This window comes from Sinocyclocheilus rhinocerous, unplaced genomic scaffold (assembly GCF_001515625.1).
Source record: "Sinocyclocheilus rhinocerous isolate Xijiao unplaced genomic scaffold, SAMN03320098_v1.1 scaffold2419, whole genome shotgun sequence".
Classification (NCBI taxonomy): domain Eukaryota; kingdom Metazoa; phylum Chordata; class Actinopteri; order Cypriniformes; family Cyprinidae; genus Sinocyclocheilus; species Sinocyclocheilus rhinocerous.
In genome coordinates, this window is record NW_015629035.1 from 175,841 (window position 1) to 190,544 (window position 14,704).

A 14,704-nucleotide genomic window follows, 5' to 3' on the forward strand; every position below is an offset into this window, starting at 1 on the left:
ATATATATATATAGAGAGAGAGAGAGAGAGAGAGAGAGAGAGAGAGGTATTTTTACACCTATGTAGTTATTTATGAAATGTTATTTAATTTTAATTTTTTTAAGATTTATTTTTGTTTATTTTATTAAAAGTCATGTTCTAATTGTAGTTTCAGTTTGTAGCTTTAATAGAAATTGTCCTTTTCAGCATGAATAACAACATAAACGTATGTCATAAAACATATGATATATTTACAGAAAATCATTAGATATTTAAAATTTGTGTTTGAACTGCCATCTGTAGAAAGTTGGTTAATTTGTACATATTTCATAATATTTAATAACTTTCAGATATTGTATTTTATTGTATTTATATAAATAATTATATATTACTGAGCTTATTTATTTATTTGTTTGTTTGTATGCCTGTGTAAAAGACAATAAATGGGCATTATCAGTCATTAGTAATTTTTGGGAGTGAATATGGTTGTAGAATGTGGTTATCGAATTGAACTGAACTTTGAAGAACTAGTGACAAAGTGACTTTTTTTCGCTGTTTTTGACAGCACTTAACTGAATTGAGTAATCAAAATGCTTTTTGACACTGTCATGAATTATGCCCTTTTTGCATTTGCTGTTGATCAGGCAGGTGTGAGGAATGTGAATAATGAGTTTAGCTTCAGAATCAAAAGTGGATGTCGGTGGCTTTGACAGCTCTGGTTTGTGCACCTCTTCCCATGAACCCCTGGGATCTGGAGCTTATTAATCTATCAGCACCTCAGCGCCTGTGAAATGACGTTCTCTCCTGTAGGGATTCGCTGAGTGCTCCATCTACTTCACTATACAAAAGTTAGAAATGAAAAGTCGAAATGTGCAAGACTGACTAGACGTTCTTGTTAGCGTGACTGCTTCAGATAAGCGCTATATGACACTTGAATGCGTGTGAAAAGTGAATGCTCTCCAAAAGAGATTCGTCTTCAAGGTTTCATCAGCGGGAGAGAGTTTTGAGTTCTTACAGTCAAGATGGTGCATTGAAATATTTGGTAATAGAAATCGAAGCCGTTTACGCTTTCATAAGCGCATGTGCTTTCATTACATGTGTGTTTTGTAACTATTTTGAGTGCTGCGAGACGTGTTGTATGAGTGCAGTTTTCTTTATGCTTTTATCCAGAGCTCGTCATGTACTGTATGCTTGATTTCATGAATTAAGAAGAATAATGCTCACGCCTGCAATTTCACCCAATTAAACTCCACAGTTATTTACTTTTGTAGGCAATGCAGCCTTATAGGTATGTTGAGAAAATAAATGCAGTTTATACAATCACATCATTATTCAATAAAACTTGAAAATGCATTGTATAAAATAAAATGGATAATATATGCATTTAATGTTTTAATAAAAACTTTTCAGCATTACCATCTGTTATACAACATATGATATATTTACACAAATAGTTTTTTAAAATGGCACTTAAAGAAAGTTGGTTAATTTATTTATATATATATATATATATATATATATATATATATATACATATACAAGTAAATAAAATATATATTATAAAAAAATATAAACACATTTAAAATAAACTATTTATTTATTTTTATGCATTCAGCAGACATTTTATCCATTTTATTTCAGATTTCAGTTCTTGCTTTTCCTGGGAATCGAAGCCATGACCTACTGCTTACATAAAAATATTATATTATAATAGGATGACATTATTTATTTAGATATTTTATTATATTTATAATATTTGTTTTATTATTATTCCTGTGTAATGTTTATTTACAAAAAATATTTGTAACATTTTTATTTACATTTTTTGTTTGTTATAATGGAAGCAAAATAGATAGTATATGGGTTTAATGTTGACTTGAAGCCAAAACTGTTGTTTTACACTGCAAAAAATGCTTTTCTTACTTAGATTTTTTGTCTTGTTTTCAGCCAAAATATCTAAAAATTCTTAAATCAAGAAGGATTTTCTAGACAAGTAAAAATTATTGTCTTGTTTTCAGAAAATAGATGGGGGGGAGTGAATGTACAGCGCTCTCTCCCACCTTCAATACCACGACTGAGGTGCCCTTGAGCAAGGCACCGAACCCCCAACTGCTCCCCGGGCGCCGCAGCATAAATGGCTGCCCACTGCTCCGGGTGTGTGTTCACGGTGTGTGTGTGTTCACTGCTGTGTGTGTGCGCACTTTGGATGCAGAGCACTAATTCCAAGTATGGGTCACCATACTTGGCCACATGTCACTTCACTTTTAAAAAATCTAAGTAAGAAAAGCATTTTTTGCAGTGTAGTTGTGCACAATGAAGTAAGCGCAGGTTTAGTAGTGGTTTTGTTGACCTTTCATGCAGTAGAAAAGGTCTGTCTGTCTGGACGAATCAAAGTCTCCAGTGAGCCTTGTGCCCAATCGATTCCCATGCTTGGGTCTTTTCCCCACGAGCTGCTTGAGATATTACACTAGCCTTTTCCACAGCAACACACTTGGATAAATTAAATCTTCCCAACACCTCTCATTGTTAATGTGTTCAAGGTTTGTTTCTCAGCTCATGTGTGTACGTGTGCGTCTCTCGCAGAGAAACAGCTGACGGCCGCTAACTGTCTGGGAGTGTTGGCCATGGCCGAGGCGATGCAGTGCACTGAACTCCACAACATGGCAAAGGCCTTCGCCCTGCAGAACTTCCCCGACGTAGCCGGTCAGGACGAGATCCTCAACATTTCCAAAGAAGACCTGGTCAGTTACATGTCCAACGACAGCCTGAACACGAAAGCAGAGGAGCTGGTCTATGAGACGGTCATCAAATGGATTAAAAAGGATCCCAGCTGCAGAGTCCAGGTAGGAGAGCAGAGTTAATCACACTGTTTTGGTTGATGGTCATGTAGGAATACACTGGAGCTGCTCCGTATTGATTCTGGAGATCTGTTTTCTTGCATATTGTCCCTCGATAGAGAAGGAAGTTGTTCATCAAATGCAGTGCATTGGAATTTGAATGCAGCTACTTTCTCCTAAAGTTTTGGACCTTGTTCTGTGGCCTTTTGTTTTTAAACAAACCCAGTATATCAATAGCCGGGTTTCCATCCAAAGTTGCGAATTTAACTTATGATCAAAATTGGAATATCGCATAAAACATTTGCGAACAAGCACTGTTTCCATCCAACGAGTCAGAAAGAACAAAATCGTCACTTCCTGATAAACTGGCACTAAATATCATTAAGAAAAGTAAGAGAAGCCACTGAATATAATAATTCTCAAATACAATAAATTACTTGCGCGTTGAGTGAGCAGACGAAACGCAATAAATGCGGTCTTGCTTCCGGAGGTGGATGCTGCTGTTTGGGAACGCAGTCGCGGTAGACCGTTCTGGGAGGCAGTTATACAGAAATACTTTGACGACAGACTTTGCTCGGGCACTTCAGAATGACCATAACAACATTTCAGATGCTGTGCAACTAAATCGGTCCGCTGGTTAGTAGGGCTGAACGATTTTGGAAAATAATCTAATTGCGATTATTTTTACCAATATTGCGATTGCGATTTAATATGCGATTAATTTTTTTAGATCTTTATCTTCTGTATTATTCAACAAAGACAGGCAATAAATCATTGTAGGGGTGGGAATCTTTAGGCACCTCACGATTCGATTCCGATTCTGGGAGTCGCAGTCAGATTCCAAAACTATATCTTTTTTTCTTATTGATTAGTCTTATTAATAAAACTTTTTTTTAATTTAATTCCATATGTAATTATAAGTACTCTTTAAAAATAAATAACACATTAAAAATTTTTATTAAAACAATTGCATGTTAATCATTTTAAATAAACTAATATAAAACAGGGCTTAGATTAAGCCAGGATTAGGCCTTAGTTTAATTAGGACATCTAAGTATCTTAAACGTGCCTTAGAAAAAAAACATTACTGGTGTGTATTCGCAAAATGCGTTTCCATCTCCCATTATTCGCATTAACCCCATTTTCGCACAAGTCAAAAACCACCTCAAGCGAGCGTAAAAACTTTTTTGCGAATTAAGGGATTTCTTTTCGAAATTTGGCGTTTCCATCACTCGTTTCTCATGCGATACTTCAAAATGTGCATGTGCATTACTGCCGGTGGAGTAAATGCTAATGCGCGACACCTGCGCCACTCACCGGTCTCGTCCAACACTGTCGTCACTCCTCCTTTTATCCTTCCGGAGCTCCTCCTTGGGACTCGAGACCGGTGAGTGGCGCAGGTGTCGCGCATTAGCATTTACTCCACCGGCCTCGCTCCGTTCCCACGGCTCTCGGCCCCGCCCCTCTCGTCACAGTGCATTAAAGCAGGGTGGTGGAAACATAGCTAATGATTTAGGTTTATGGCAGTCAGCCTTCTATGTGTTGTTTGTTTACTGCGGACATTCAGAGTATTTTGGACATCCTGTCTAGTAGAGAATTACAATATTGTCCAAAAGTTTAGGGTCATTGTACATATTGTTGTGTTGTGTTATGTATTCATAAAATGTATACTTTTAATTAGCAATGATGCATTATATTTAGCAAATGTGACAGTAAGGACATATATAATGTTACAGAAAAAAAGTACTGTTCTTTTGAACTGTCTATTCATCAAAGCAAACTGTTTTCAACATTGATAATAATCAGAAATTTTCTTGAGCAGCAAATCAGTATATTAGAATAATTTCTGAAGGATCATGTGACACTGAAGACTGGAGTAATGATGCTGAAAATTCAGCTTTGCAGCACAGAAATAAATTACATTTGAAAATATATTCCCATAGAAAACAGTCATTTTAAATGGTAATAATATTTCATAATATTGCTGTTTTAATTGTATTTTTTTATCATATAAATGCAACGTTACTGAGCTTAAGAGACTTAAGACTTTTTAATAAAAATCTTATCAACCCCAAGTTTTTGAACGGTAGTTAAACATATTCAGATGCGGTGAACTTGAAGAGCTTAACTGGTTGATTTATTTGGAGTTCTGGAGGTTTTTGGAGTTCAAACTCTAAATTTACAACAAGGTCCATCCCTAAGATGAATAGTCAGCTCTCCATCCCAGAATAAGAGAGTGAAATGTAAACCATTGCCTCATCTGAATGTTTACCTGAATTTGTGCTTAACCAGAACGTCATCCTTTGTGTTCAAGCTGGATCTTTCATTGTTATACAGAACACAGAGATGTGTGTGTGGATCTTCTGTGGCCAGAAGAGTTTCAGAGCAGGTCTGATGTGAAAAAGGAGTAAAAACATCACTTCTCCGTTGCCTGTTCGGCAGAATTGAGAGATTAAATCACTGGTTTGTGTAGCAAGTAATCAATTTCGGGAAATGTGCTTTTTTTCCCTGAGAAATTTTTATTTTTTTTTCCCCTTTGAGGTGCAGTAGACTTTACTGATGTTCATATTACAGGTCGACCGATATGGGTTTTTCACTGGCCGATTATTGCAGGGCACAAGATGGTAATAGTAGTAGTAGCCTAATTCAGAGTAATAATACATGGCTCAAAACTTAAGCACCTTCTCAAAACAGTTCTGATGCATGCTTTTTGTTTATGTTTGCTGACAGACACCAGTGTTTTTCCCACAGACTTGCAAATGCAAATTCATTCTCTGCCAGCAGGAGGCGCTGTTGAAGCGGGAAATATATCTAATAAGCACTTCGCTCACAAACGGTACTTTATCAGGCATTACAGGAAAGACAAAATGAAAATGACATCGAAGCTTTTCTGAAGAAGGTCGGTTCTTTTCTTAACTGCTTAGAGTGCACTTGCCACGAGCGATGAGATCGTGGATGCTATTGTCGGACCTACACACACATTTCATGAGGAAAGTTAACGTGCACGTTATAATCAGCCCAGAAGTTTCATCTGAATTGCATGTGTTTCTACTTTCACATGCAAATGACTTGTTGCACTTATGAATATGATAACTTTCCGGCATCAATTCTAGTTGGGTAAAACGTAATTATGCTTTTGAAACTGTTTTGCCCTGCCATCATTAGCTGAAGCTGTGTGTGAACAAGAAGCGGCTGCAGAGTGAGAGTAGCCCCGTCTCTCTCACAGCCAGAGAGAGATTCTCCGGTGTTCCGCAACAACGCTTAGCTGCCCGCATATGCGCCTGCCTATAAATCGGCCTAATTGGTAGCACAATCGGCCGATGCCAATTAATTTAAAAATGCTAAAAATCGGCCGGCCAATCAATCGGTCGACCTCTAGTTCATATCTGTGAGAGTGTTCAGAGCGGGTCTGAAAAGAGTCCTGGTAATACGGCAGATGAAACATTCATGATGCGGTGAAGAGATTACCATCCTGAGAACGTGACGTCATTTCCATTCAGAATCGGTTTCAGACCACCATGGCTGTTTTCCAAAAACCTAGTGAGCATTTAAGGGATCATGTGTGTTCCTGACATGAAGGATGTGCCAAAAGGTACAAAATTACCTATAAATAATGAAATACTGAAATATGGAAGCTTGTTTTTGCAATGGAATTAAAATAATAATAATAATTTAAAAAGGTAATTGTGACTTCATTTCACAATTCAGAATTTTCTTTCAATTCTGAGTTTATATCTCAATTCTGAGAAAATAGTCAGAATTGCGAGATATAAACTTGCGAGATATAAACTTGCAACTCTGAGGGGAAAAAAAGTCAAAATTGTGAGATATGAACTCACAATTGTAAGATGTTAACTCGCAATTTGGAGAAGAAAAAGTCAGAATTGAGATTAAAAGCTTGCAATTGTGAGAAAAAAGTCAGAATTCTGAGATAAAAAGTACTTTTTTTTTTTCTTTTTTTTTTATATATATAGAACAGCGGTGGCGAACTCCGGTCCTGGAGAGCCACGAATTGAGATTAAAAGCTTGCAATTGTGAGAAAAAAGTCAGAATTCTGAGATAAAAAGTACTTTTTTTTTCTTCTTTTTTTTTTATATATATAGAACAGCGGTGGCGAACTCCGGTCCTGGAGAGCCACAGCCCTGCAGAGTTCAGCTCTAAAACTCACCTGCCTGTAGCTTTGTACTAAGCCTTCAGACCTTGATAAGCTTGTTCAGGTGTGTTTGATTAGGGTTGGAGCAAAACTCTACAGGGCTCTCCAGGACCGACGTTCGCCACCCCTGATATAGAACAATGTAAACTTGCCATTTCTAACTTGATATTGCAAGATATAAACTCGCAAGTCTGAGAAAAATTAGTGGCATATAAAGTCAGAATTCCAAAAAAAAAAGTCTAAATTTGAAATAAGAAGTTGCAATTGCGAGAAAAAAGTTGTAATTGTGAGATACGAAGTCGCAATTACCTTTTTTGTGTTAAACAAGCTTCCATACTGAAACATTTTACCATAAATTAAGTGACCTAAATGAACATTATGTTTTATATAATGTTTCTATGTATTAGAGTATCTCTATAACAGCTCAGTGTGTTTTGGGTCAGAACCTGTGCCTTCAGTGAAGTCTTCAAGTTTCATGACTGGCAGGTTTTCTGTAGCGCTCACTTGTTTCTGACGGCTAAGAGGCACACGTTACACAAGCGTACTGCTAAAGGGTGTATTTTAAGTTTCTGAACAGTCAGCAGTAGTTGACGGCATATGCTATGCTAATTAAGATTAGCATTGGTTGCATTATTTAAATGTCAGCAGATGAAGCTGTGCTTTTAGCAGTTTGTTGTGTCAAACTTGAATGGAAATGCATACGGATGCACAGTGCTGGGGGAGCGAGCTTGTCAAGCTACAAGATACTCATTATTTAAAGTCGTCAAGCATTTTTTTTTTTTATTTTAGAGCAACTAACAACTAACAAGCGTATATACTTTTAACTACTATATATATATATATATATATATGTGTGTATGTGTGTATATATGTATATATATGTATGTGTATATATGTATATATATGTGTGTGTGTATATATATGTATATATAATATATAGTGTCTTAATATATAATTGTAATAAATTGTAATTTTAATATTTCACAGTATTACTGTTTTTACTGTATTTTTTACAATATATTTATATATTTTTTATTGTTTGTGTGTGTGTGTGTGTGTGTGTGTGCGTGTGCGTGTGCATTTAACAAAAAATTTAAAATGTATTAAAATGGAAGTTATTTTAAAATATTTTTAATCAAAAAATGCATACATTTATACACACGTTTTGATTTATCTATGTATTTATTTCTAGTATATTATGCTAATCCAGACACAGAAGTTACTCCCCAAAACACTGCGACTCAACTCCGCCGGCATATGTCTAATAAATAAATTTGCTTTGGAAGTGCGCGAGCCAATTGAGAGTGTCTTAATATATAATTGTAATAAATTTTAATAATTTTATATATTTTTTATTGTTTGTGTGTGTGTGTGTGTGCGTGTGCATTTAACAAAAAAATTAAAATGTATTAAAATGGAAGTGATTTTAAAATATTTTTAATCAAAAAATGCATACATTTATACACACGTTTTGATTTATCTATTTATTTATTTCTAGTATATTATGCTAATCCAGACACAGAAGTTACTCCCCAAAACACTGCGACTCAACTCCGCCGGCATATGTCTAATAAATAAATTTGCTTTGGAAGTGCGCGAGCCAATTGAGCTGAGTGTTTGGAGTGCGTGAAGCGTCGCTGTGAAACTCGCTCAGATGGCATGAGAAGGAAGCAGCAGAGATTGATGCAGTGACCTTATGTTTATTTGGCCCTGGACTGCCTCCATTGAGAAGGAACTGGATAGGAAATCAATCTGAATTCAGGCTGAAATTAGTTCCTCTACTTCACGCTGTTCCCCTGGGGTTTAACCTATGAAATCACAAATCCAGCATGGCACTGAAGCAGAAAAAACACTCCTCCTTTATTTACAGTCTTTTTTGTGCTCTCTCTATCTCTGTCTCTGTTTTCTGCTCTTTTATTCTGCATATCGAACAGTTTCTCCTCAGTTGGACAGACCACTATATAAATCACACGCTGTAACTTTACAAGCTTTTCTTCAGTGACTCATTCTAAATATGGAAATGTTGCGCCGCTGAATACAGTCGGGCTATTATAATGTAAGTGGATGGAAAATGAAAAGAGTTTTATGCCCTAAACGCTTGATCATTTTAAAAGAGCCTCGGGGTGTTGGATAAGATACCGTATCTGAACGCTATCAAAACAATTGTTTTTTCATGAATATTGGCTTCTGTTTCCCAAAGCTAATTGCTCTTTTATGAGCGACTTTGTTCTTTTTATGCCGTAATTAACATCAGTTAGCAGGTTCACATAATTCAGCATTGGTTTGAAATACACTGGAATTAAGTCAGCCTGAAAGAGCTGATCTAACGAATATCCAGACAACGGTTTGTGTTTTGTTTTTTCAATAAATTGTAATATTATCCTTCAGAGTTTGTGAATACTGGTATTTTTCGGCTGTTTTGTGGTGAAAATGATGCATCTTATTACTTAAGACACTTGTGTGAATCTGTATTGTTCGATAAATTGAGAATCTGTAATATCTGCAATGTTTGAATTAAGATCAATTATTCCTCAAATCATGTACTTAATTTTATTGTGAGGCAACACATTATTTATTTATGCATATATTTATGCATTTATGCAATTATTTATGCATTAATTTATGCATTTATTTATGACAATTGATATTTAGGAGTTATTGTGCAATATTTTCATGAAAATAATGTCAAAATTAAAAGTATATATGTGGAATATATTTGCTTATTCTTTAAATTTTTACCTAAACCGGGTAATAATGCAGATAATAATTGGTTTTAGTTTTGAAAACATCCTTACAATCTTCTTTTTTTTTTTTTTTTTTTTTTTTTAAAAAAAAGTGAATATCATGATATTTGTAATAAATAAATAAACAAATCAATAAATACAAATAATTTTTTACCATGAAAAATATATCAAAAACCTTTTTATTTTTAAATATTAAGATGTGTAAACTCAGTTGTATTCGATCTGTAAAGAAAATGTGTTATTTTTTATTTCATGGTTACACCACATGACATCTATATAGTAAATTTTTTTTTTTTTTTTTTTTTTTTGAAAAAGAAGTGAATCAGTAATATTCAGTGAATTGAGAATCTGTAAACTGTAAAGACTGTAGTATTATCCTGCAGAGTTTGTGCTCTAAACGTGAATGATTCCTCAAATCATGTCTCTTGCATGATCAGGCCACAGTAAAACGTGAAAAATCCCAGACATGCTGTTTTATGTCGGATGTTTTTTGTCGTTTGTCAGCCTGGTTTTGTGTGTTTCTGTCCGGCTGTTGGTGCTGTCGCTGAGGTCTGGTTGAGCTCTGTCGGGTCAGTCGTTTTAATGATGGTCTCTCTCAGGTGTTGTCTCAGTAGATTGGCTCACAGCGGGATGTTTCATCTCACAGAGAGCTGCTGAACGTTGCTGCTGTGTTGACTTCTCTCTGACTTTGATTGCTAGCTTTACTGGGGTTGAATCCAGTGTTGGACCGCTGTTCTCATGTCCACAATGTGTGCATTTTTAAATGAATGGTGTGTATGATTGCCCAACTAAATATTATAGTGCATATTATAGTGTGCCTTATACATATGTTCTGATTATGACATTATGAGAAAAATATTCTGTGAAATGTGAGAAAATGTCACATTTTCTGTCATATTTGTGCATTTATTTATGCATGCATTAATATTTTATGCATTTATGCATTGTATTTACGCATTCATTCATGCATTAATATTTTATTCATTTATGCATTGTATTTATGCATTTATTTTATTTTTATGCAATTTATGCATGCATGAAATAACTGAATGAATAAGAAAGAATGTGCTACATTTTAATTAAAAATGTCAAAATGTTATATATCTTATATATATATATACTGTATATATATATATATATATATATATATATAAGCCCTTTTGGGATGGATGGGTTTGAATATGTATAACCTGGCAATATTTCCACCGTTTCGACCATTTTTAAAGTACTTCAAGAATCTTTTCCTGCGTTTGTGCTGTGCGGTGACCCATAAACTTGGTGCAATCTTGATTTTTTTTGCCCAACAGAACAGTGTCAGTCTGGTACTGAAGAACCTTTTGAACCCTGTAACTCAAAAAAAATATATTTTTGTTTTGTGCTGTTATTCCATTTGAGGACAGCCCCAAAAAATTGTATGTGCAAAGAAACAAAAATGGACTACATGCACAATTGTGGCCTCTTTTGAAAGAACACACTTCAGAGTTTATCCAATGGTCAGCATTACATAAGGTCATAACAGAAAATAGTTATACAAGCTCAAATATAATATATTTTAAATGAATCATCAGTTTATTTCTATAAGCATTTCTATAAAAATGTTTTAGCAGACTTTCAGAAATATCTTTCCGTCAACTTCAGGGATTTCATTTTATTTCATTTCATTTTTTATTGATTTTATTTTAATTATTATTGTTATTATCTTTAAACAGTTTAAATAAATGTATTTCTATAATTGTTTCTTCAAGCTCATGCACTTTTTTATTTTAATTAAAGTTTTTATTTGTATTTTATTTTATTTGTTTTATTTACTTTTATATTATTAATATCATCATCATCTTTAAACATACAAACAAATCTTTAAACAAAGCTCAAATACAATATATTTTAGATAAATAATCTGCAGTTTATTTCTATAACATTTCTATAGAAAATGGTTAAGCAGACTTTCAGAAATATCCTTTAATCAAGCTCAGGCACTATTTTATTTTATTTATTTTATTTTAATTTTAATTTTGTATTATTATCATCATCATCTCTCTTTAAACATTGGAGTTTCGTATATTGCTTTGTGTAGAAGGACTGATGACAGCTTTATTAAAGGTTTGTCGCGTGTATCCGGCAGCTCTCGCTCTGGTCTGGCCTGTGTGCTGACTCTGGTTTACCGTGAAATACAATTGCTGAGTATTGCGATGGAGGCTGTTTTCCCAGGTCATTTTTCACAGTGAGCCGCAGACTTGTGCTTTATCTCAACACACAGGCATCATTAGAGATGACGCTGTCCGGCTGCAGAGCCACTGACTGTTGTGCCGCGCATCTCTCCGTATATTCCATAGAGAGAAAAGTGTTTCTTGGACATGCTTAATCTGTCTTCTTTTCAGCGCGGCGACGCTCCCCATCCATCAAACGCTGCTCACAGTGGCTGCGCGTCAGTCTGCCGTCCCGTGCAGGATTCTGCGCTCTGTCTCCCCTCCTGTTATCTAATATATTTTTAATGCATGACTGTCTTTGTGTGTATGTAGCACTCTCTCTCTCTCTCTCTCTCACTTCTCTTTCTGTGTTTCTTTATCAAACTGCTGTGCCCTCAAGCACAGAAACACAAGCAAGAAATCTCCCTGAATTTTCACTTTCTATTAGCATCTGTACTCCGATTCGCTCAGAGAGCCGCTCGGCTTCGTGATTTATGGCTCTGATAGAGAAATTTTATATTTACAAGCAGCAAAATAAACATCGCAAATTTGATTCCAGCATGTTACGGCCTGCCTTGGGGGATGGCTGTTTATTATATGTCTGGAGGAAAACGTGAAGAGCACAGCGAGTGTGTCTGGCCTTGAAATGAAATATTAGAGCTGTTATTGTCATGTCAGGAGGCCGTGTTTTCGGGGGGAGGAGGTGGGTTTTTTGCTAGTTGTTTGTTTTTGGTTTGTTTCTGTCTTTTCTGATTGGCTTTGCCCTGATGGAGTCTAGTAGAAACAGACTTTTGACTTTCATCATAAGTCTGGACAGGAAGAGACAGAAACATTGATGCATAAAGTGTGCAATTCCCAAATTAGTTGTGCTTTTACATGCTGTTTAAAGATGGTTATGTCTGAAATGTCTTGAATATATATTTGAAATATTAGAGAAAAATAATCAGTTTGACCAAAAATATTTGTAATATTTTTTTTAATATATTTTTTTATTTTATTTTATTTTATTTTATTATTGCATTGCAGTCTAAGATTTATTTTTTCAGATTGATTTATTTCTTTCTTTCTTTATCTATCTATTTATTCATTAATTTATTTAAATAAATTGGGCCATATGTCTAAGTGCTTAGTTTAAAATGCAGACATATTCCATTTTTTTTTACTTTATTTAAACTTTGTTTTGTTTTCAAACCAATCACCATGTTTGATTTTACATGTTGTTTATAGGCGGGTATATCTGGAACGTTGACCAAAATTGTTTATTTTATTGCATTCTATTGCATTTCATTTTATTGCACTGCAGTCTAAGATGTATTTTTTCACATGTAATTTTTTTTATATTGGATTAAGTATTTGCTTACTTGCTGTCTAATTGCTTAGTTTAACATGCAAACACTTTACTTTTTTAACTTTATTTTACCAAGGTAGTTGAGATTTTACATGTTGTTTAAAGATGGGTATATCTGAAATATCCTCAATATGTATCAGTAATCTACCAAAAGTAATTTTTATTTTATTGCATTGCATTGCATTGTGGTCTTTATTGTATTACATTGCATTGCGGATGTATTTTTTCCGATTGATTTTTTTTGTATTGGGCTATGTGTATCTAACTGCTTAGTTTAAAATGCCAACACTTTGCTCTTGAGAATGAATGGATGTAAAGTTGGGTAATTATGCAAACAATAGCTAAGTATACATGTATACACGACAACGTTTTCAAAATGATTCGCGTTTACACATATCCGCGGAAACGGCCAAAAACGCTGTATTACGTATGCCAGGCCAGTAGTTGGCACTGTCACCTCGTTAGTAAACAGTACCTGTAGGGAAGTGACGATTATATGTTGTATATGATGCGTCTCCGCTGTTGGTTGTAATATTGGTGAAGTAAATCCACACTTTGCTGAAGAAGCGTTAGCAAACTCTTGAGCAGCAACAACAGTACCATGTACTCCACCATTGTTGTGTATGTTTGTTCGCGCTTGCCTTTAAAATCGACACGTACTGCCACCTTGTTAGTAAACAGTACCTGTAGGGAAGTGACGATCATATGTTGTATATGATGCGTCTCCGCTGTTGGTTGTAATTAGGGCTGGGTATCGATTCCGATGTCCCGATCGATTTCGATTCGCAAGCTCTCGATTCGATTCTCGATTTTTTTTATTACATTCAGTGAAGTAGTGGAAGGTATTTGGTAAAACACAGACCATCCCTGTATCAGGATGTCGCTCTAAACTGGATGAAAGAGCCGGAGGTTCTGGTCAGAGAGGTAACTAAGAGACTAGGGCTGGGTATCGATTCAGATGTCCCGATCGATTTCGATTCGCAAGCTCTCGATTCGATTCTCGATTTTTTTTATTACATTCAGTGAATATAGTTTTAATACAAATGCTATTGATATTTCTAAAAAATGAACAGTAAACATCAGTTTACAAATGGTGAATTAATAACAAGAAATTAAGAATTTTAAACCTATTCTTTTTTTTTTTATAGGGTCCTTTTTTAAACAATAATAGGGCCTAATAAAACGTTCTTCTTAATTTTTCTGGTAATCAGATGAAGGCATAAAACATAAATTTAATTTATCCTAATCAAATGAAAATTAAACCCTTTTATTTTTTGGCAAACAAAGTGCTGCACAACAGAGGTTTACTGTTAAAATTAAAAAGAAAACGTGATTATGAAACTATTAATCGAAAAATCAATTTTTTTGCCCAGCCCTAGTTGTAATATTGAAGTAAATCCACACTTTGCTGAAGAAGCGTTAGCAAACTCTTGAGGAGCTTTCACACTTGGTTCGCT

General features: G+C 34.8%; 1 protein-coding gene across 1 annotated transcript in view; it reads left to right on the plus strand.

The window, feature by feature from the left end:
* LOC107738561 (kelch-like protein 29) overlaps positions 1–14,704 on the plus strand; it is a 107,612-nt gene that overhangs the window by 66,101 nt on the left and 26,807 nt on the right. Inside the window, exon 8 of the mRNA XM_016550324.1 lies at positions 2,563–2,822. Coding sequence (XP_016405810.1) covers positions 2,563–2,822 — 260 coding nt within the window. The remainder of the gene's footprint in view (positions 1–2,562; positions 2,823–14,704) is intronic.